Source organism: Pholcus phalangioides, unplaced genomic scaffold, assembly GCF_987345545.1.
Source record: "Pholcus phalangioides strain wild (caught in Gottingen) unplaced genomic scaffold, Ppha-v1.0 ptg000001l_1, whole genome shotgun sequence".
NCBI lineage: Eukaryota > Metazoa > Arthropoda > Arachnida > Araneae > Pholcidae > Pholcus > Pholcus phalangioides.
This window is the reverse complement of record NW_028301594.1, coordinates 23,644,463-23,668,535: the sequence shown is the minus strand read 5'-3', so window position 1 is coordinate 23,668,535 and position 24,073 is coordinate 23,644,463. Positions and strand designations below refer to the sequence as shown.

Below are 24,073 nucleotides of genomic sequence, written 5' to 3'. Positions count from 1 at the left end.
GGGGAGAGCAGTCGGATCTGGACCAGAAGGGGCACCGAATTTTCCTTTAACTGCTTCTTCTACGTGGCTGTACAAATGTTGGTTTGTCCCGGGTGACATAATATCTAGTTGCGGCCCTGCCTGGTATCTGGAATATCAATTCGATAAACGAGAAAGGGGTATCAAAAAAATAAAAAAACACACACACACACACAAAGAGTGAGAACAAATGTTTCCTATTCCAGTCCAGAGATGGCGGTGATTGCCAGCGATCCCGAAGACGATGATGAAGAAATCGAAGCTGCTTCTGCTTTTGTAGACCTCCAAAAAGCTTTTCTTCTCTTCTTCTTCTTCTTTTCCCGCTTCCGCTTTATTTCCATCAAAAAAAGAAGACACACAGAGGGAGAGAGAGACAAGAAAAGAGTTTTTCTCGCGAAACGAGCTATTGCAGCCGCCGCTGCTGCTGCGGTTTTGCTGTTGTTTATATTTTCAGACGTACTGCGACAAAATAACGAGTTTCGAGAAGGTTTTCACAAGCGTGAAATTTTCGCTTGACATATTTTTTTACGAAATTCGCCGTGTCGCTCACACAGTACCACCGTCCATTCTCTGGATCGCCAATGAATCGTACGTTTGTGAGCCAACTTCTTCGAAGCAGATATATTCGTGGAAAAGGAATGGTTTCAAGAGCATCATCTGTTCATGGTCAAGATATCGTACCATATGAAATATGAAGAACGTGACACTTTGGGAATACCCGAACGAATCTGGAATTGTGTACAGGTGATATTAGCGTATAATTGTGTTGCTAAAGATATTTTTTAAATGACCGATGGAACTCCAAAGCTACCGCAAGTTGACATTACGCTTGTGTGACGCCCGATTTTGTTACACATTCCATGAGTGGTGAAAGTTCCTTACCTCTTTCGAATGCCAATTGAGGAAACTCGTGCAACTACCTCTCTATTTTCCTTATAATTTCAGTTTTAAGAATACAATAATACATATATTTTATCAACATCTGGTTTATGGAGAAGTTTGCATCATGGTGCATAAAATGACATAGATTTGACTATGGTTCCAACGTCAGTATTGTTATTATCATTATCATTCAATGGCTTTGGAGCGGAAGAGATCTAGTAAGCGTGTCGGAGGCTCTCGATACATCAGGAAGAGGCCTCCCGAGAACAAGTGCAAGAGCTGCTGCCGTAAGTTCACGGCTTTCATGTTCTCACACGTTGGGCTCTGTGCCCTGGTCGTCGGATACAGCATCCTGGGTGCGTTCGCGTTCAAGGCGCTCGAAGCGCCCAACGAAGAGAGGAAAGTCGACGAAGTGCTGCACATGAGAAGCGACACGGTGAAAAAGCTTTGGGAGATCACGGACCAGTTGAATGTGTTGTACAAGGAGAATTGGACCAGACAAGTCACGGAGGAAGTGAAGAAATTTCAGACCGACCTGGTATCGGCGATCAAGGACGGTTACGATGGCAAAGAGGGATCCAGCACCCAATGGACGTTTCCGGGAGCTTTTCTATATTCCTTGACGGTGATCACCACAATAGGTAAGTGATTTTCTCGCAGTCCATATAGGGTCACATTTGTCTAACAATTGTCAGTCTCTCTCTCTCTCCCAAAGAATCCAAGGTTTACTGTTATCTTATTTTATCCTGAGAAGAATAATTGACCCACATTGACTTTGGAGGGCAAAACCATATCTGTCAAGAAATTGGGCGGTAGCCAAACTTCAAGCATATGGCATCTGAATCTAACTGAATTGAGAAAGAAAAACAAAATTGCCATGTGTAAATATTCGTCTCAATGAATAAATATTTTTAACTTCCAAGTTGCTGCTTGGCAAGTGAGTTCATCAGCAATTTCCTGTTGACCATATGTCCGAATCATGGCTAGTATCAAGTCCGAAATCAGTTCAAGAAGAAATAATCAAGTAAGAAAAGTTCATTTCCAATGACACATCACTTGACAGAGGAGATGCAACCCCATGAAAGAGTACATGAATTACGACGAAATTTAAAAAGGAGGTAGAACATATTTTGCACATGTTATCTTCATTTTTAAATCTTACAAACATTAAGTATCCTAATAGGCAGCGTGATCGACGCGGTCGGACAAGCGACTACCATAAGGTGCCAGAGATTCGGCTAACCCACGTAGACTGACACTGATCGTATGAATATTAAGAGAGATGAGTATTAATGAGACTAACAGCTTTTGATTGAATGAGCATTCCAATGCGATGTTCAGGCATTACTGACTATGTAGTGCTAACGATATTTCACTGTTTGTCCTGATTTTGCGGGCATGGAAGAACATTGGCATGGATGGACGGTAACATCCTGCTTCACATCTCCAAGAGGAGATTTTCAGGCATTTCCCGAGGGATGAATGCAGAAGTCCAACAAATATTTATTATATTCAGAAGAGGTACATGAACAACAAAAGAAAACGAGTGAGCTGACAAATTCCTCACACTAACATAAAAAATAAATAAATAAAATAAGAATCGTCTACGTGTAAATCATGATAAGCATGGAAGAACATTCGACACCTGACTATGTACCTTGATTCTCGTTCTCAAAGAGGGTTTAACAATCATAATGGCTAAAAGACGTGTCTGGACACTGTGTAGAAACTTGTCTACTAATGTTTGCTGTGTAGAGGTATCTAGTGCAGTATTTTTCAACCAACCTAGTCCTGACATGAGTCAAACTGGGCCGTGAGTGATTCACCGTTTCATTTTTACCACTTCTCTTTAGTCGTATGTACCGTAATATATAACCTTTTCTCTCTACGTACAAAAATAAATCAACCGGGCCACGGACTTCAAATGGTTAAGAACCTCTGATCTAGTGAAAAACAGCTTTTAGTACTACCCGGAGATAGGGTGTCACTTGTGTTCCGACGTTAAGTATTAGATGCAAGCAGCATAGGCGGAGATAGACCTGAAAGGTTGCTGGGGACACGGCGGTGAAAGCTGGGGAAGGGGAGGGGGCATTATGATGATGATGATGATGTTAATTCATATATATGAATATACATTATATCAGTCAGCTCCCCATTAACGCTGGGGGGGGGGGGTATCATCATTTATAATTACATAAGAGATGGCATCACTTGAAAAACATAACACTCATATCCAAAACATCATCAGTAGGTTAGGGACACACACATATGCATATAATACCTTTCCGACATGTACCAGTTGACTAGTAATTCCTCAGTCAAATGCTTACGGGTTGTATGTGTGATTTAGTGGCAGTTTCAGCTTGTTAGCAACATGTCGGTGCGCTGTCATTTAACCCGGATACACCCATCTTTCGGGAACGCTTCGATATCTCCTTGAGATGGGAAGCAGGGTGTGTCTGGTCCTTCAATACCATTGTACCCGTAATTCATAGTAGGAGCAAGGCCGCCTAAAGAGCATCCTGGGCCCCCTCAGGCAAAGTGATTGTCCTGATACTCCTTGCAAGATATGTTTACTTCTGAAAATTTTAACCAGACCTCATTCTCATGCCCCCTCCCCCGTACTTGAGCTCCCCCCTCCCGGGTTTTGCCTGGGTAGGTCCCACGCCCCAAAGCAGAATGTGCTAAAATCTGCAACACTCGGAACGAAAACTGGAAGAATTTTAAGAAAAACGTAAAAAACACTATTGTGGGAATTTTTACATCAGAACATATTTGCAGTCAGCCGAGAGCTCGTTCCATTTCATTTCATTTCATACCATACCGTGCAACGCCCAGGCTCTATCAACCATTTTCAATTTTAGCCAATGCCCCGGATGAGGGGGCTGGGCGTTGTCGGGTTCTTTATTATGCATATAAAAATATAAAATACATGAACATTGAATATAAAAACACATTATTAAAAAAAAGTATATACAGATTTAAATATTTCTATTATACAATATATACAATTTATTCCGATGAGCTCTTCTGATGTCTTTTTAGCTCTTTTGATCTTGAGCCCTTTGTTTTTCTCTGTGGCCAAGCGCCAGGTCCTGAACCACGTTTTCCCTCATTGGCTTGTTGGCTCGGGTGAGCCTCCGCCGTGGCCAGGCCAGGTCCTGGACCACGCGTCTTCCCTCGTTCGCTTCGAGGGCTCGTTGCAGAACAATGAAAAAATTTCTGCTTCGAGGGTGGGGGGGGGCGGCATACTTTAAGACATCCCTGACTAGAAGGAATATGTTATTGATACTGATGGCGATGCAAACCATACTGCCACATTTGATAAACTGCATAGTGTCAAATGATAGTAAAAATAATTTTTTTTTATGTGCTAAAATTCTAAATTATAACTGAACAGTACTAAAATCTCACTACCTTGTATAATTGTATTGATTAAAATCACTTAGGATATTCGAAAAGCAGACAAACTCATACAATTCGTTCAACTAATAATTATTCACTATGCAAGTAAGATAACGATCGATAATTCAAAATTATCTTGAATCGGCCTTTATTAATAAAATAAATGGCTATAGATGAGAAGAGATATATATAATAGAAGCAGATACAGTCGACGCCACTTATTAAAATCACGGACAATGTTATCATTCGCGTATTGTTATCAGTTTTCCTAAAAATGGAGCGAACAAATATGATAACATGGGGAAAAATTAGTTTATAGTTATCGGGGTACTTCAGATAATGTTATCTTTTTTCGATCGAACTTTTTTTTACACGTTTTTAAGCTAAGGTTTAACCAAACTTTTTTTTTTTCTTAAAAGTTATCGTTATCAGGCTGCAAGACGTAAATCTTACAACCTGACCACATTATGTAAGACGCTAGACGAATGTTCTCTCCTCCCCCTCCTTGTTGACAAACTACGGATCTCCGTAATCGGTCCATAGCATTCCCTGTGATTCATATACGTGTGGAGCTGTTTTTGCAATGACTTTTCTATAAACTGAAGACAATTGTATGGCATAAAAAAAAATTCCTTTTTCCTCCAGTTCTTGATCAGTTTCTTTCAATTGACCAAGTATTTTTTTACCCCCGAGAGGCTTTTTCAAAAGATCTTTGAAATATATTGTACGTTAAAAAAAGTGATTCGTGCTGCACATTAGACAGTTTCATAGTAACTAACGCCTCACAATTGGCTGAACAAAAAACACGCAGGATTTCAGCTTGAAGGAAAAAAAAGTACCGTTTCAGAATAAAGAAAAACAGAGTTGTCAAAAGTTTTACCAATACCCATTTACCATTCGTCCCATTTGACAAAATGGGATTTATGGTCACCAAACTTACAAACATTATTTTTCGGATATACTTATCATTCAGTTATTGTTATCAGATACCCCTAATCCTTGTGTGATCACATTAAGCGGCGTGGACTGTATATATTAGCAACACACACACACAATTACGGACAGAACTTGCAATCGAGAATTGGGAAATGACAAAATCCACCAGCTTCACAAAAGTCCAACATATACACTGATGATGAGTGACTGATTTGCTGTTCGTGCTTTCTTACATCGGAATTTTTTTTTCTTTTGTGCTTGTCTATCAAAAGAGAAGGTCAAAAAACTTATGAAACAATCGAATTTGAGGAGCCAAATCTGATAACAGGAAGAGGAGCATAACCAAGAAAGAGAGAACAAGAGAAGCATTCACCGATCACGGACAAAGACATCCTTTCAACATCATTTTGATCTATTCACACCGACATTTTCTGTCATAACATCATGGCATCGCACATTGTCACTACGCGTGTATCCCTCCCTTTACGTCATTATTGAGTCATCATTTCGCACTTTTGTTTTAACCGAGTGCAATAGGTTATTGAAATTCATTTTGGAACCTTACTCGGATTTTTTCAAGTCAAAAAAATTATAAAAATTCGAATAATCTTCATCAAAATTTCTAATATCTTTCTAATTAAAAGGCTTTTGAAATGCATTATTTATATCATATCAAAAGTAGCTTGTATAATTACCGCAATTTTAGCGCGTAGTTATAAATTTAGATTACAAACAGTTTGAAAGCATGAAATGAGTACAGGGTGTCACATAAATTCGTAAGTGATTTTAAAATTCATAAAAATAGAAAGAAATGCTATATTAGGATGCCATTAGCGAAAAAGTTATTCTCACGAAGAGGATTTTTTTTTTTGGCGTAGAAAAAGAAATTTAGTTCAAATTCTTGTTGATAGAGCGCGATACCCGAAACTAATCACCGAATTCCATGGAAAACTACTTCTTTAATGTCTTCTGTGTCCGAAACGTTCGCGAAGTTTCAGCCCGTGATTCATGACTGAAGTAAAACAACTTCGCCAGTGGTGCTTCATCCACCAATGTCAACATCACAATGAATACCTTTTGTGAGCGCAAGTGACAGGAAAATTTAGAAATGATCTGTAAATCCTATAAACTGCATTTCGTAGGACTCTGATTTGCATATTTGATGAATTTTTTTCTTGCAGTGCTCTCTATTGACAAGAATTTGAACAGTTTTTTTTTTCCTGGATCAAAAAATAATAATGATACTCCTCCGTGAGAATAACTTTTTGCAAACCGCATTCAAGTATACCATATCATCCAAATTTTTGGAATTTTTTTGATTGTTTACAAATTTATGGGACACTTTGTAGATCATAGCCGTTTGTATGAAAAAAGTTACTAAAAAATGAAACTACAGTAATAATTATTTCAAATAGCCAAAAATATCGTGCATATTATAGGGGTTTTCTGGATGGATATGAAGTCAAAAAGCATTTTGACCTCCAAGTTGGTTTTTCTTTGAAAACTGAAAAGAATGGTGCGGAAATATTGATACTACATTGATTAAAGACCAATTTTTGAGAGGGAGTACGCAAAAAAAGCAGCATACTTCTGATTCTGACACGACGTATCTTCTTTTGAGAAGTTTGCTTTGCCACTGACATATGAAACTTGCAAAGAAAACAGCAGAAAGTATACCGATAGTCTCATTCCAGAGGGTTTGGGTCATAAGCCGGATCCGCTCAAGTGGGGGGGGGGGATGGAAGGATTTCTCATGGCAACACCACCTAAAGAAGAGGGTGTCTTCTTCAGGGGATGTATCTCATGGAGGTTCATCAGTAAGAAGTGCAGAGAATATCTTTCAGCGAAATTCTCAGTTCTTAACCATCGAATAGTAGCAATCAAGCAAATCGGTTAAATAATCGCACGAAGTATTTTTTCTCATTTGTTCGAAATATCATTTAATTTCCAATACTTTAATTTTTAATATCATGACCCCCCACAAACACACTTAATTTAATAAACGATAATGGCCAAAGAGCTCAAACATAAAGTCCAGGTTGATCAATACATTTATCTGTAGCCGGTATACAGGGTGAACGAGAAGTCCTGAACCCATTTCTAAAATTAAAAATCAATCAACCAATTGGCAGAAATAGGTGTGGTTTCGCGCTAAAATACTTAACATGGACTAGAGCAGTGGCTCTCTAATTTTTTTAACTGGCTTTTAAACTCATGATTTCTATGGAGGAGCCCCGTGAGCTTCTTTTTTTATTTATTTTTAAAATTTACTGATTTATTTTACTGTACAGGAGTTGCTACATAGCCCTTGGAAAGTGAATACGGTCAAAAAACCCTGGGGGCCTAGAGCTTTGTTTTCAAAAAATTAAAAAAGTTCAAATTTCACTCACAGGTGGCGCTATAAAACGAAAAATTCGACATATTGTACATAAAATGAAACACAACAGTGTTCAAGACAATTTGCGTTACATAAAACTGCCATATTTCAACATGAGTACCAGTTTAGATGTAGCCCGAGCTAAAAAGGACGCTCATATTGAATGTGATAGTTTTATGTGCCACAAATTTGTCATAAACGTTAATTATTCATTTTATGTATTATGTCGAGTTTTTCGTTTTAAAAGCGATGCCTGTTAGTGAAATTTGAATATTTCTTTTTTTAATTTATCAAAAAAAAAAATTTAAGCTTGGGGTTCTCAACCGTATGCACTTCCCAGGGGCTCCGTAGCCGCTCCAAGGCAGTGAAATAAGTCAGTAAATTTATTTGGTAAATAAATAAAAAAGAGGCTAAACGGGGATCCGTCATAGAAAATTATGAGTTAAAAAGGATTCAGTGAGTCAAAAAAAGATTGAGAACCACTGCTCTAGGTCATGATAAGCATTTTAGTGCACAACCCACACCTTTTTAAGTCGATTGGTTGATATGTTATATATTTTTAAAATATGTCCAAGAGTTTTCATCCACCCTGTATATTTTCCTCCACTGCTTCAGACTGATCAGAAATTTTTCTGTTGATGGAAACGCAGTTTTTTGAACATATGAATGGTATTTTACATCTTAATTTAGCATTATCGTATTAAAATTTGTATTTTGTGGACAATCCGGGTTGCATAAAATCTAAGAAATATATGACTTTTTCTAAGCACTATATGCCTAAAGTTGTGTTTGGGTTCTCCCCTTATACGCCGTTTCAACAATTTACTTGAATTTAAAATTTTATTATTTTGAAGTTTTTTGTAATTATTTTTGTTATTATTATTAGGAACAAACTTTATTTTTCGAGAAGATGTTTCAAAAAAAATTTTTGGATCCCCAGTAATAGGTAGTTCAAGCTTAGACCCCTGTTTCCTGAATGACTGTTTCGATGAGTGAATTTTGTTTGTTCTCAATCATGTAAGAAATATAAATAAAAAAAGAGCATTTAGATCAATCTTCAAATTGTCATTTCGAAAAAGAAAAGATCAAAAAGGACCTGGATTCGCGTGCTGTTTCTTTACTGGGTCACAAATAAACAAAGCCCATCAAGAAGAGCCGCTTCAAACGTAATGAAGATGTAAAAAGAAAGGATAATAGTTTTTCGAGGTATAACAAGGAGCAGAAAAGGCAAAGACAACGGGAAATTCGAAAGAAGAAAAAAAAACCAGAAAAACACAAGGAAAATAAATTGCATCGCGGTGTGGGGATAAGAATAGACGCGGAAAAAAAAAAACCGCATCATCATCTCACAAGACAACCAAACTTATCGCAAGTTATCTCCAAGAAAAGAGGAGAACATCTGCCGAAAATGCGTGTGGACGGGACCACGATAAGCGTAAGAGTCATGCTACAATGATTAATGGAATAAAATATTCACTAGAAACTTATATACAGTGAAGCCTCGCTACAACGATACTCGATATAACGATAAATCCCTCTACGACTATATTTTCAAAAATCTTTGGAATTGCACGTAGTCTAATACTAATCTCCTCTCGGTAGAACGATATGCTTTGCTACGATGAATCCTTCCATAACGATATTTTTTTACAGATTTTGAAACCGCTGTGTACACAAGGATATTTTTTTATAGTTCGCTAAAAATCGCATTCGATGTGTTTTCAAATTCTCAACCAGATTGTGCCCGATTCCATCGCCCATTGGGGGGAGGTGTTATTGCCCACTTTGGGAAACACTGTTCTAGGAGAAGGGTTGAATGTATCTCACGGATTTCCAATAGTGCTTTAATCCTAAAATACTATTTAATAATGGGAGTGCGATTAATATATATAGTTATAATTAACTGTTTTACTAATAAATATTAACTGGTTTACTAATTAATTATTAATCGTTTTACTAATTAATTATTAATCGTTTTATTAATTAATTATTAATTGTTTTACTAATTAATTACCAACTGTTTTACTAATTAATTATTAAATATTTACTATTAAACCATACCATTCTCATTAATTAGAAGAATTATGTAACAGCGTAAACTATTTTTCAAAATGTTTAGAAATATTGCAATTTTGTTTAAAATTTCTTTAGAAAAATTTACTATGCTACAGAAATTTTTTCCCCCCTTTCCGAAAAATTTCAATATTTGTCGAACAATACTTCAAATAATTTGAGCTCTGTACTTTTTATGTTTTGAAAAAAAGAATTTTTCTTCATTGAATAAGTTTTTCAACAAAGCGGTTTGTCGTTGTTCTGCACTCTCAGGAACATTCATTAGTTAACCCTTTAAGTGGCATGGGTTAATCATTAAACCATCCCTGTAAAATCCCATATATATTTTTAATGGAATAGATTTTCCTCCGATTTTTAGCAGGTGTGAAGATAGCGGCATAGAGAGAGTGAGGGAAAAATGTTCCATCGGGAAGTGTGAAGATAGCGGCATAGGGAAAAGTGTTCCATCGGGAAATTAACTTTACAAAATATCTGGGCTTTGTCAATATTAAAATGACAGGCTTTCAAACAGGCGAGATATCTTGTCTCGACAATGCCACTTAAAGGGTTAATAAATGCAAATTAATGCAAAAAAAAAGTCCGAATTCAAGTGACTTATTTATTACAAATTCCTACTGTTCGTCAAACTACTGGAAATTTTTCAACATTAAAAAATATCTAGGCTTGTCAATGCTAAAATAAGAGGCAAGCGATTTACGAGATATCTGTGGGTAATTCATTAATTTAATAATTTATCTGTTAATGCGATTAATTTTATTCAAAATTTATTGATTGCAGCTTCTAAAATGTCTGCTTCCAGTGATAAATTTTTTTTGGCATTTCTTATTCAATAACAGAAATGTGATATGGTTCAACCTTATTCTTCTTCTGGGATCCAAGGATATGAGTTCAGATTCGCGGGTGATTCGCGGTTGCGTTTCAAGTGCAGTATCCCGAGCGAGAAACCCTAGTGATAATAGCACCTCCCGATATAACCACTCTACAACGATATTTTTTCTTGGTCCGCAGAATATCGTTATATCGAAGTTTCACTGTATTTAAAATCACAATTTAAGTTGATACGAAAAAAACATCAACAAAAAAATGCACCCGTCTATTCTCGGCGCCATGATCACTCACTCAGATCAGGTCTTTTCTATTCGAACATTCATGATGTGTCATTTTTGTTTCTGTGCCAAGTTTCACGCTTAGTAATAATAACAATAATAATAAATAATAAAATGTTAGACCGCATTTATGTGATGAGAGGATATGGACTTCCTGTGGCCCGCGTGTATCAATCAAAAACCTTTTAGGTTAATGCAGTTTCACGAAGGGGGGAATGAAACTGAAGGCTTCGATATTTCATCCCTGAAGGGCATTTACGTGTAACGTAATCTGAATGCACGCGATTGACTCTCTCTCTCTCTCTCTATCTTTTCATATATGTTGAGGATGGATATCTCCAATGAGAAATGTATAACTTAAATTCATTTTGATGGTATTACCAATGTTTTTCGAGTGATTGAATTCTGCAGAATTGAAACATTAGTGATTGATATAAATAATAAGTACTGTGCTTGATATAATAAGTATTGATTTTTTTGAATGTGCGAAAGGGTAATGAAAATAATTAGAATTCATTTTTAACTCTTTAGCGGTTTTTAAAATTTTCCTAATCTGCATTACAACTCCCACAGTTGTAATGCACAGTGGAAATCACTCGCCTTCTGGAGTATTTTTTTCCCGATAGCGTCAGCTGCTAAATGCTTCCCCAACATCGAAAATATTATCAATAATGAGGGGGGGGGGGGGAGGGAAAAACACTTCATCGTTTTCTGTTATTTATGTTGTACGCATAATCCTATATTATCTGGGGAAGGAAAAGAAAAACATCGTCTTTCTCCTTCCGATATTAATTTGAGCAAAAGCTGACTCCGCCCACTGGCGGAGATTGTATTGATCGATCGGTTGGGAGGGATGGAAAACATGCGCACGCATACACACGTTTAACTGTGAAAGCAACTTCAGCGAAGTAGTTGGGATCGTCATTGCCGAAATGGGATAGGTTCAAAGAGGCGAGATATTTCGGGATTGCTGAAATGAAAGACACCAAGTTAGGCGAGATATATCGTCATTATCACTGTAAGGGTTAAAAAAAAATTTCACTAAACGTAAAAATCATAAATGTTTTACTATTGTTACAAGTGTTCTACCTCAGGCCTCCATGCACGTTTTTTTACTTATCTTACTGCTGGAACTTGTAGTCTGGAATACTGTTTTTTAAAGATCTCAGTGAATGTTCGTTCAAATCATGCATTTCACGAAAAGTTTCGTAAATTCCGCTTTAAATGTCACATTTTTCGTTTTCCTTTGTTTATAGCAGTAGAAAAAAGTCAAGTGGTATGAGACCCTCCCACCCCCCCCCCCCCAAAAAAAAGGGGGAGGATGGGATATTATCATTATTTTGCTTTTCGTCATAAACTTTAAGGCAGAGAGCAGTGGGAGTCATTGTCATAATGCATACAATTTAATTATTACCAGGCATTTGTCTGTATGTTCCTACGTAAACGTGCGAATCTAAATTGCGGACACTAGTCTTATTCCCATGACAAATATGCAGACAATGGTATTTTGTCAACATTTATTCTTTGAACTTTTTTGATGTTTCTTCCACGCTGGACAAAAATCTATTGCCCAAGGTGCTCGGAGCATGTAAAAATTTCGACGGGGCATGTTTTTTTTTTTTTCAACCACATGCCCGATACGAGCATATAAAAAAAAATTAAATTTTTCAATCGGTGATGATGCAAGTGTTCCTACACACAAAACATGAAATTCTCCACAGAAATGCTTTCTTTGGCAACCGTGATGCAAATGTGTAGTCAACGTTATTTCGATTGAATTTCATGGTCTTAATATTCAGCAGCCCGGTGCTGTCATGGGCCCTTATATGCTGCGACAATGCTCTAAATGGAATCATGTACTGTATTGCAACTGAGCTATTCTGTAAAATTGAAAACATCACTTCCAGCGATATAGTATATCCTGATATGGTAAGACGAAAGAAATTCTTCTAAGAAAGTAAGATTCATAAGAAGAAAGACAAGACTGCTTAGTTAGCATTAAAAAAAATAAAAATATGTTTTTACAACAAAAATTATATATTATATGACCGTGTATAAAGTATATACAGTGTCCGAACGGAATGAAAATTCTTCGATTGATTCTAAAATTGTGAAGAGCATTTATGAGCATTTTGCTTTACACAAAAATATCAGAAAAAATATCCATCCCAAAAATATGTGACCTCTGCTGTCACCAATCGAATAAAATCTGTTATAGTTTTTCAAGTGAAGTAATTTGTTAATTTTAAACCGATCATAATCAATGGTACATCAGTCCTAAGACTGGTTCACCCTCATGTTGAGCAGCCTCCATTCATCTCTGCCTTGGGCTTTGTTCAAACCGGTATGCTCAAAAAAAAAACGAACAGAATGTCTTATAATACCATATTTGTTTATATGCTGCGTACCCGCGTAAATTTTAAGCTAAAATATCGCCTTGAAACCTTGAAACGGAACGAGGGTCATCGCTGAGTGTAAAGGGCTCAGTTGTCATCTGATAGCCTCTTCATCATATCTATGTTGATTCGAAAACATTAGTGAGCTAAACAAATGACTTTAATAGGGTATAATAGAAAATATTTTAAATTTCCTGGTGTGTCTTTTTTAGGCTAGAAAATGGATCCAACCAAATCAAGTTAGACAGTGGGGGGGGGGGGGAATGACCATTCCCTTATCAGGTACAATATTATCATAGATTATGATCGGAAATATACAGGGTGCATAGGTAACAGCACGCACGTCATTTTACTGACAAATCATTGATCCTAGAGCCATGCCTTCAATTAGAAAAAGTATCCAAATAACGTGTAGTACACAGATGCGTTTTTCATGTTGCAAGAGGTTGTATAGTTATTAAAATAAAATTAAAAACTTTTTATACGGACACTGTCCTCAAAAACCCAATTAGAAAGTTGTTGCCCTGTCTCTCCTAAGGCCAACGAAAGAAAATTCCTAGTTGAATGCAGCCTGCAATTGAACACGGATTGGTTAAAACCCCGAAAATTTAAGGTTTTTCAACCCATCCGTATAGAGTTGCATGCTGCATCGCTTGCAGTATCGCTCTAGTGTACACCTGCCTTAGTTCACAGGCCATCATTTTTGAAACGGGAAAACCACATGCATATATTTGTGAGTTCCACAAATTTTTCCTCAAAGCAGTGGTTCTCAAATTATTTTTCACCCGTGGTTCCCTTAGTTTACAGAATAGTCCAACAAAGAACCCTCCAAAGCACCTGACAGGCACACATAAATGTCGCCGGCCTCACCACGACGCCTCTGACAAAGTATGGTGGCGCCACTGGGAGCAGCGATGCACACTTTGAGAACCACTGCCGAAAAGTCATGTTGTATCAGACCCGTGGTCACAGAACACGTCCGTTCTCTACATATTGCTACGCTTCAAGAGAACAAGTCATGATAAGTGTGTCTGGATCTGTCGGGTCTTGTAGTAATGCTATATTTGCCATATAATAGTAAGGCAGCCTATATTCTGATGATAAATCAATGACAATATAGAAGATGGAAATTTCAGATGAAAATCATTTCAAAATCGATGAGAGATCATTTGATAATGAATCAATCATCTATCATCTCAAAAATCTATCACCTTATGAATCAAGACGATAGATTTAGAAACGGCAGATACTAAACCACAAGATTAACCAGAAATGTAATAGTTATGGGAAGTTAAGAAGCTTTAAAGTCCAATAGGGTCAGCACAACCAATATGGCCGACACAGAAATTCAGCTTCTCGGCTTTAGAAAACGATGATATCTTCTCAGCCCGTCATCATAGGAACTTGATTTTACTATCACTGGATTCCTATTGAAGCCGTTGAACCCAGGTCACCCTAATCTTAGCCGAATCTGGAACGGTACTGCCGCTAGTAGTAAAATTGTAGGAGCTTCCAAGAGACATCCGGTCACTTTAAGATCCATTGTTGGTTTTCGACTGCACTCACTGAATCTACTACTATAATAACTGTATTGTTAGCTAAGTTGATATTATTATGCCAAAAGAAAAGTGTTTGTGATTCTCTAAGGTTAAGTCGGAGTCCGATTCGATCGAATACTTAATATTTAATTTTCGGACATAAGAAATAGTATGCTTCTGTCTTATTAATGCTGCATAAACACCGTATTAACCGATACTTCACTGTATCCGATTATTATATAAATGGGCACAACTTGCTCCAAAATAATCAATTATTTTGTAAATTATTAAATGATTGATTTCATGAATAGAAGAAACGATAGAAAGTTGAAAAATAATATGGCCAAAATTAAAACGCGTAAAATTAGAAAATGGTATATAAAGTCAATGATAGATGACACTAAAAAACTAAACTAGTTTACTTTGGCACGGACAAAATCGAAACTGTCTGGAAACGGAATAAAATAATATCACCACAACTAAATAAGATAAAAATATATTAGCCGATATTTGACTGCAACAAACTTCAGAATGATTAAGCTAAACTATAACAAATTTTTTTAAAATAATGACTAATGACTTACACCGTAAATTTCTTCCGGAAAAAAAAGAAAGATAAAAATATTTTCTACAATAAGCATCAATTTCGGAATTGGTGTTTTAGATCAACAACAGAGGACGCTAGTAAAAATATTTCTTCTCTCTGGTCATATCAGTTCATATATTTTTTCTCTCCCCCCATTTCTTAACCAAATCGCACATAATTTTTACAGATAATCACTAATTACTTGAAGGAAGAAGGGACGTTCAAAATGAAAATTGAATGAATTGAAAACAAATTGTTTGAAAATCTTTTATGTTTAATGAATAATTAATTGGAAAACGACTGCGAAACTGAAATGAGTTATATTCGTTTCCCTGCATTTCCTATTTTGATGAAATCCATTCATATATTTTATCGTGCTTCCAAAGATACACACAAACATTTATAAGCATGCATTTTCGGATGTGTCGAACGATATGTAAGAAAAAAAAATAAAGACTAAAACAATATAACCATACCAAACGACTGTTTTTTTTTCTTTTGCCTTCATAACAATTAATGCATAGGTTTAGCAGCAAATATGGATGGATATAAAAATGGATGCTTAGTTATATCTCAAATATGTCATAAGAAACAAGTGTGTAAAATTTGGAGTATGAATGAAATTTGGTTCGCAAGGGGCATTTTGAATATCAGTTTGTGGCGAAAAACAAACAAGAAAATTAGATATGGAGATATATTATTTCCCGTAGACACCCATGATTTTTTAATTGCAAAAATCGCAATGGAAAAATAACTAACAAACAGATTTTAAAGCGGGTTCTCGAAAAATATTGAAAAATATTTTACGCAAATTTTAATTTCGCTATTATTATTATTTTTCGTGTAGTAAAAATAGCAAATTAACAATTTGATCTGAGGATAAGATTCTAAATCGATGATTTTAGATTCAAGACTTGATGTATCGTTAAAATTATTTTTATTATACTCAACAGGACAGACTGTTATTTGAGAGACAGATTTAAAAATTGAGAATTTATGTTCACGATTCCCGATTTTGTTACATGTTGATAATTTTATCTTCTCGTTACTTTATCAAAAGTGGCCGTGTTGCTTTTGTTATTTGATAAAATTTCCGGTTGCACCCATCATTCGGGAGCGATTTGATATTTATCTCTCTCGGAGATATGAAGTGGGGTGTGTCCAGTCCTTCAATGGTTAACGCAGACCTGCCAATTCTTGGAATTTAGGCGGAAGACTGGATATTAACTCATCGTCCTACTCTCCGGAATTTTTAGAAATTTCTCTCGATTTTTGCCAAAAATTAGATTTTGTATTCAAGTGTTAAATGCACGTTTGCCATTTTCGGCGTACGCTTTGTGAGATGAAGGGTAACCAGAGCTGCCAGATAATCGTTGACAGTGGAACGTGCAACTCTTGACGGTCGGGCGGGATTTTTAACTACTATGGAACGAGTTCTTCCACAAAAAACAGCGCTCAGTGGACTGTTCGTGCGTTTCATCTTTTGCGTACAGCAATAATCGCACTTGTCTGACATCAGCCTATAACTGATTTTGTTTTTTTCTTTTTTTTTTATACGCGATGTTTGTTGGAAACTAGTTCGCCAGCTCGTGAAAACGCTAGATTCAGCGTGTATGTAGATCCCCCCCCCCCCGTTTCATTAGTTCCGTCACTCTGTCAGAATAATCCGCTCTGTCCTCTCAGCCACGCTTCCAAAAACATGCTTCAGCCAAACTGGTCTTTTTTTTTTTTTTGGTTTGGCGTGGCATCGCGCGACCAGTTTGGATTCTGCTTTACGTTAGCGAGTGCGATTGCCGTAGGTTACGCAGCTGTGGTGACCTATAAGTTATATATTCACATTTATAGACATGTCAGACAGACATGGTAAACATTCTTTGAAGAAAATTCGTTAAAAATGCTTTCATATCTACGCATCGTGGCCGTAGACAGACATTTTTATGTTAACCACTTCACGCACAAGCTTTTGGCTACAAATTTGGATTATCACAATCTGATAACCTCGTCCTGACCCGCACGTTAAAAAAGGGAAGAGGAGAGAAAAAATATATGAAAGGAAAAAAGTATAATAGATAAAGTAGATAGGAGAGAGTTTTTAGTTCCATCTCCATCCTCACCGTACGTGTTATTTTTCGCTCTTATTAGTATATAGTAAAAAGATACATTATATGTGTGAAAGAAAATCATTAACAAGAATATAGAAAAAAGGGAGGGAAAGAAAGAGTAATTTCAGTTGATAGGGTTACTATTAAGTTTCGCGATGGTGAAGAGAAAGGAAAGAAAACACAAATAACTTATGTGTGAATTTATTCCACTGGCGTTTGGACGTAATATTACGTCCGTGAGCATAAAGGGGTTAAAAAATGTTTGCCCTGTCTGACATGGCACGGTGAGTGTCTGCGGATGTGAATCCACTAATAGCTTTGTGCGGTCGCTGTCGTGTGCTGACCGCTTGAGCAATACGATTGTATTGTAAATAAAACTGGGGGACATTCCAGATGTCATATAAATTGAGCCGCAAATATTTTGCAGTATTATATTCTGCTCAAGGGAGTACGCAGAACCTACCTCCCGAGGGTGTGGGGCACTTTTATTTAATTACTTGATTTTTTTTTAGTTTGTTTTACAAAAATTAAAAGACCGTTTTGATTGAGGCTATGTTGTCGAGCGGAGGGGGGGGGGGGGCTTCCCCTCCTGGGAGAATGTCCGGATTTCTGGACTCCAAAAGTTGGCTCGTCTGTTAATGTATCATATCAACGGTCTCAGCCGCTCTCTTTCCTCGTGAAAAATGTGAAAACAATGAAAAACAATGCACATTCTCGCAACTCATGAAAACAATGCACATTCTTTGTTATTTGTGATCGCAGCATTTGCAAAATTGCATTAGGTGCCCAAGGGTAGAAACAAAGGACTGCTCCGCTGAGAACAAACAACCCCACATAAATCGACGGCACTCTGTATACTAAAGTGGGAAATCCCCAAATTAACGATACCTAGCAGCATGATCATTTGCTAAAACACACACGCCTGAAATTTTGCCATTCCGGTTATTTCTGGGTACTCGCCCTACCTACATAGGATGATTCGGTATCTTTTTGAGATTCTGAAAACACATCAAGGTTCACAAGAAATAATTCTCATCAATAATAATACTCACATCATATAATAATAATCAATAATAATGCTCACATCATATAATAATAATCAATAATAATGCTCACATCATATAATAATAATCAATAATAATACTCACATCATATAATAATAATCAATAATAATACTCATCATCGGTTCACAAGAAATAATTTACATCATACATATGGTACATAGGGATTTTTTTAAATATATTATTGGTATCAGAATCGACTCGAATGAGCATTCTTTCTTTATTAGGTGTAGCATACAGGGTGTTTCAAAACTCAAGGCGTTAGGAGTGATAGAACACAAATCACACCACACAACTCATGCGCGAAACTCAAGTGATAAAGCGGTAGATGGCGCTTGCCAAAGCCGTCGATGGACGACACAAGGCACGTGCCAGAAGCGAAAACTTTTCAGCGATTGCGCCAACTCTGCGTAATTGGAAGTTGCTGAATGAAACATTTTCCTTAAATTCATCGGTCCTTCCATTTTGTCTCTGTCTGTTTAGTTTCTCATCATTTCATGATCAGCACGTACCGCCCTCTACCGCTTAATCACTTGAGTTGCAAGTATGGGTTGTAGTCGCGGTGCGGTCGTGTGGATATCGTGCTGGACTTTCAATGTGATCCCCGTTGGCGGCACAGTAGTGGTCGACTGAAGTTGGTTTTCTGCGATTTTACTACTGCAGGGCACGTATGCGCGTGCCGGTCTCCCATTTGAAAAAGTCTCTTCGCAGATACTTACATGATACTTACTTAAGAAGAAAATTCAAGCATTTACCATCTTTACTCCAAGACATGAAAGAGCACTGGCAAGAACACCAAACAAGCACAACTGACAACACAAATACGTCTTGATAATCGTGAATTTTGAAGAAGTGGCGTAGTTTCATCTCTGGTCGTTGATTTTCGGGGTTGTAACTAGATAATCGGTCAGGCGGTCTAGTCAGAGCCACAACTAGGGGGGGGGGGATAAATAGGCGTATCTGGTGCCGCGGGCGCCGGACCAGAAGGGACGCAAATCTCACACTTGAACCTCTTCTTCAATATTACAAGTGGGGGGGGGGCACTAAACTGCGTGCTTGTCCCGACTGACCAAGCATCTAATTAGGCCTTGGGTCTAGTTTCGGATGGTAATGTTGAATGGGAGGTGGAAGGATGAATTTTGCGCCCCTGCGGCGGAGGACACGAAATAGCAAATCCCAACCCCTTCTCAGCTACATTCTGTTAATTTTTATTTCATATAATGGTAGTGTAATACTTATTCTTTCTTTTCCTTTGCATAGGTTACGGGAACATCGCCCCACGCACACCATCGGGTAAGATAGCTACGATATTCTACGCTATAATAGGCATTCCACTGATGCTTCTTTATCTCACCAACATTGGCGACATATTGGCCAAGGCCTTCCGCTACCTGTACAGCCGAGCGTGCTCGTGCGACTGCAGCAGTGGGCCTGGCACGAACGACTATTACTATAAGCGACGAAGGCACATCCTGGCAAGCACCACCAGCAACAACATCGAAGATTACAGAGTGCACCACACCGTCACCGCTAACCAAAACGATGGGCAAGCGCACTGCGTCGATCTCATGCCCGGGAAGTTCGGTGCCGCATCCAGCATACCGCTGCCTAATTCGTCCAGGATGACAGCCGAGGACCAGCAGCAAATCAGAATAGAGGCAGTGCCCGAGGACGTATTCCGGGACGACTTCGATGCGACCAGCACCACGAACAAGTCGACCAGTAGGGTGTCCGTACCGATAACTTTGTGCCTGATCATCTTGGTAAGCTACATATCTGGTGGAGGTTTCGTGTTCTCCTTGTGGGAAGGTTGGGGTTTCTTGGATGGTTCCTATTTCTGCTTCGTCACGTTGAGCACCATAGGTGCGTGAGTAACAGGCATAACATGTTTATATAGAACTCAGAATGTTCTTATAAAGCCTATATATTTATACTTAAATTTCAATCGTTAAATTTTTCTTCCAATTACAGGTTTCGGCGACCTGGTTCCAGGTGACTCAGTCATATCAGAAGGAGGGCAGGAGAAATTAGTCATGTGCTCCTTGTACCTCTTGTTTGGGATGGCGCTCATCGCCATGTGTTTCAACCTCATGCAGGAGGAGGTCATCCACAAAGTCAGGACGTGCGGGAAGAGGATTGGCATCATAAAAGACACGGAAGATGACGATGACATGGGTTGACATCCGAATGGGCTGTTAAGAGACAGAGATTCTCCCCGATGGATGAGCAACCACCTGTGAAGTACCAACGTTACTCGTGTGAGAGCCATATGCAACATATAGCTCGTTTGTCGTATTCAAACGATTGCAACATCCATTCTCCCTCTTATCCGCCATGCACCGTTTGTGATCTCTTCCGGGTTGCCCGTAGCCAGGAAATTCATCATCATTCTTACGACATCCCCCAGAGAGAAATACTTTCAATACTATTGTACATGTATTTTTCATTTCAGCAAAACTTTTAATATTTTCATCACCAATAAAATTTACTTTAATATTATGTATAAAATGATTAAACGATTATTAATATTTCATTACCATAACCATCAGCAATTCTGATTCTTCATCATTTTGGCAATTTTACACATGAAAAAAGTAAGTGGCATCGGATTATCTTATTGGAGAAACCTGAAATCGTACGCATGAGTGGCTAGTGCTGTGCGTGTTAGGTGTAGAGCATGTGGTCGCATAGGCATTTTGCTGGACTCATGAAAATCCGAGTTTGAACCCCGTTGGCAGGACAATGGTGGCCGGTTTGTACTCTGCGGTTTTCGAACTTCGAGAAGAGAAAGCGAGCCGGTCTCTCATTCGAAGAAGTCCCTTCGCACTGTAGGCAGACCTACAACATGATACTTGCATAACGTGAAAATTCACGCATTTACCTTCTGCCATTCAAAATATGGAAGAACGGTGACAGCCCCAACAAGAGCACGAAACAAGCAGAACTCTGACAACATCAATACGCCACACATGCAACTCAGATCACATATTTCTGGTCTGTGCTGATGAGCATTCGTTATAAATTCCGCAAAGGAATGTGTACGAGGTGTATGTACGGTTAAACAGTGGTATGTGCTGCCATCTAACTTCCAATTCAGTAATGAGTGAATATGCAATGAATGTATTTCTATGATGCTGTGGTTCTACCACTCGATGTGACAAGACTTTCTTTTTTATTGAAAAAGACTCAAATTTAAAAACCAACTTCAGCCCAATCAGAAGAATAGGAACAGAAAAATTAATATAGTGGAATAAATAGATTTTCCTAATCGAAGAGAATTGAAGCGCATGACCACACTCTACTACTCAACCATACATACACCTGATACATATTCCTTATACGCATAAATACATGTCAGGATATGTGTTCTGGATGTATGGAACTGATCTATTTATTTTGTCAGAGTTGTGCTTGTTTCGTGATCTCGCTGATGCTATCATCCATCTTCAATTTTCTGAAGTGGAGATTGTAAATGCTTGAATTTTCATGTTATGCAAGTGTGTTGAAGGTCTACCTGCTCTCTGCGGAGAGACTTCTTTGAAATGGAAGGCCTGTGTATGATCATACTACAAGCCACGTATGTCCACGTTGGTAATTGTTATCATCGAGCACTCGTTGTTTCCTCCTGTTGCTCTCGAGAGCACGATGATTGCTTGCAACGAATGTTCGATGATTGTGTCTAAAGGCTAACTTACACGCATAAAACAGTGTAGTAGTTAACTAAATAGCAGTTAACGTCAAACACTTTATTTAAAATGCGTGCGGACGTTAAGGTTCGTATACACAGTAAACGCCGTTCAGTTATTAAGTTGTCAAGTTGCTTAGTTGTCGAGTAGAGAAGTAGTAGATGAAGCGGATTCTATTTTTTTCGGTTAAGTAGGCCTTGTGTGCATGCGCCATGGTCGTGGTTTTCGTATTATCCAATGAGCATTGACTATTTGATCACCTACGTTGAGATAGTTTTTTGAGCACTTGGCATTCAATTTACTAATAAACTACTTGACACGTGTAAATGAGCTTTAAGGCACCAATAAAGAAGAACAAACTCATCGTCGTCCATCTCCAAACAAAAAGAAAAGTTTTCCGCTCGAAGTGATGTTTCTGCAATAGTTTTTTTTTTAAAGGCAAGATAGGTAACACAAATTGGCTATAATGATAATGCTGATGTTACTCTTGCGTTCAAAGATGGTAGATGAATCAACTTAGTATTTTCAAGGAGCTCCAGTTGCGTCTGATTTAAGCTTCCCGAGTTATTCATTGATCTCAATGAAACTAGCTCCTCGTTAAAGTTTCATTCAAGGTTGCATTCAAGCATTATGTTGTTTGGATTTTGAAATTTATGTATTATTATTGTACGTCAGAGTCACCTGAAAAGTATTCATCTTCTGCCTATGAACATAGAAAGCGAAAAATGTTCAAAAAAGATCATAGCTATAGAAATTACTGAAAAAAATACAATGTAAACGCTTTGAATCAGACAATGGAATATTAGATGTAATAATCATCTCTCTATTCATTTTAATAGTGATTATAATCGTAAAAAAGAAATTTATGAAGAAAGCTTCAGATTAAAAAAAAATGCACTTAATTCCAGTTCGTTGGCACTCATCATTCATTCAGTAATGAGAATAATGACAATGATGATAACAATATGAATATTTAGCGTTTCGCGCCATTGTTTCGTGGTCCTCGGAAGCGAACGAAGTTCGAGGTCCTGGGACAAGAAAGAGGCTCGTGAAACGAAAATAACTTCAAGCAGAAAAGTTATTTTGGTTATCTGCGAAAAGAAAATAGATCAGCAGTTGAAAACAACGGCGGCCTTCTCTTTCACGTAAGAAACCCGACGAATAGACAAACGTTAGAAGAAGAAAAAGAAAAGTGTCAAAACTTACATTTCAGTTTTCCTGATAAAAACTTTAAGCCTCGGGAAAAAGACAGGTTCAGTGACTACGAGGGAGGAAAAAAAACGTTTACCTCAAATTACGTATATATATGAATGAAATTCTTCTTTCTCCTCCCCATTCTCTAACGAGAAACATACATCTCGCATCATTCTTATCTTGAAAAACTTACGTCATTCCATGAAAACCTTGTTTTGTCTCTCCCCCCCCCCCCCCCAGAAAAAGAACAGAGTTACGCGCTTTCGAAAATTTAAGTTATATTAAAGAGCTTCTTTATTTTATAAAAAATAAAAAATTAAGTTTCACTTGATAATTTGTTTTGCACCTCATTACAATACAGCAACGATTCCCAAAGGAAATGCCGTGAAATCTGTCAGGAGTGCCACAAGACATGTTGCAATTCGCTTGACGCGCGTAAAAACAGCAAAAGGGCAACTAAAAAGCCTAAAAAAAAGATGCAAAATTTTTGGAAATTTTTTTTTTTTAGGATAAACTATCTGACGTAACCGGACTGTAATTTCCAACAGTGTATCATTGTTCTTAAAAGGTGTCAAAGAGGTTTTTCGAGATCAGACGGGGACACCACGAGACACTTTGTATTTTGGTCTCATTTCCAAGGGTGTCGATAGCATAAAAAATTTCGTGAATCACTGTGGTACATGATGGCATTACATTGCAATGATGGCCAAACA

General features: G+C 37.6%; 1 protein-coding gene across 1 annotated transcript; it reads left to right on the top strand.

The window, feature by feature from the left end:
* The first annotated feature begins 217 nt into the window (after window positions 1–217).
* LOC149090135 (potassium channel subfamily K member 18-like) lies at window positions 218–20,979 on the top strand. The gene is made up of 3 exons (XM_089232391.1): window positions 218–1,541; window positions 19,741–20,343; window positions 20,452–20,979. The coding sequence occupies exons 1-3, from the start codon at window positions 1,094–1,096 to the stop codon at window positions 20,658–20,660; spliced, it is 1,260 nt and encodes a 419-aa protein (XP_089088517.1). The 5' UTR covers window positions 218–1,093; the 3' UTR covers window positions 20,661–20,979.
* The last annotated feature ends 3,094 nt before the right edge of the window (window positions 20,980–24,073 follow it).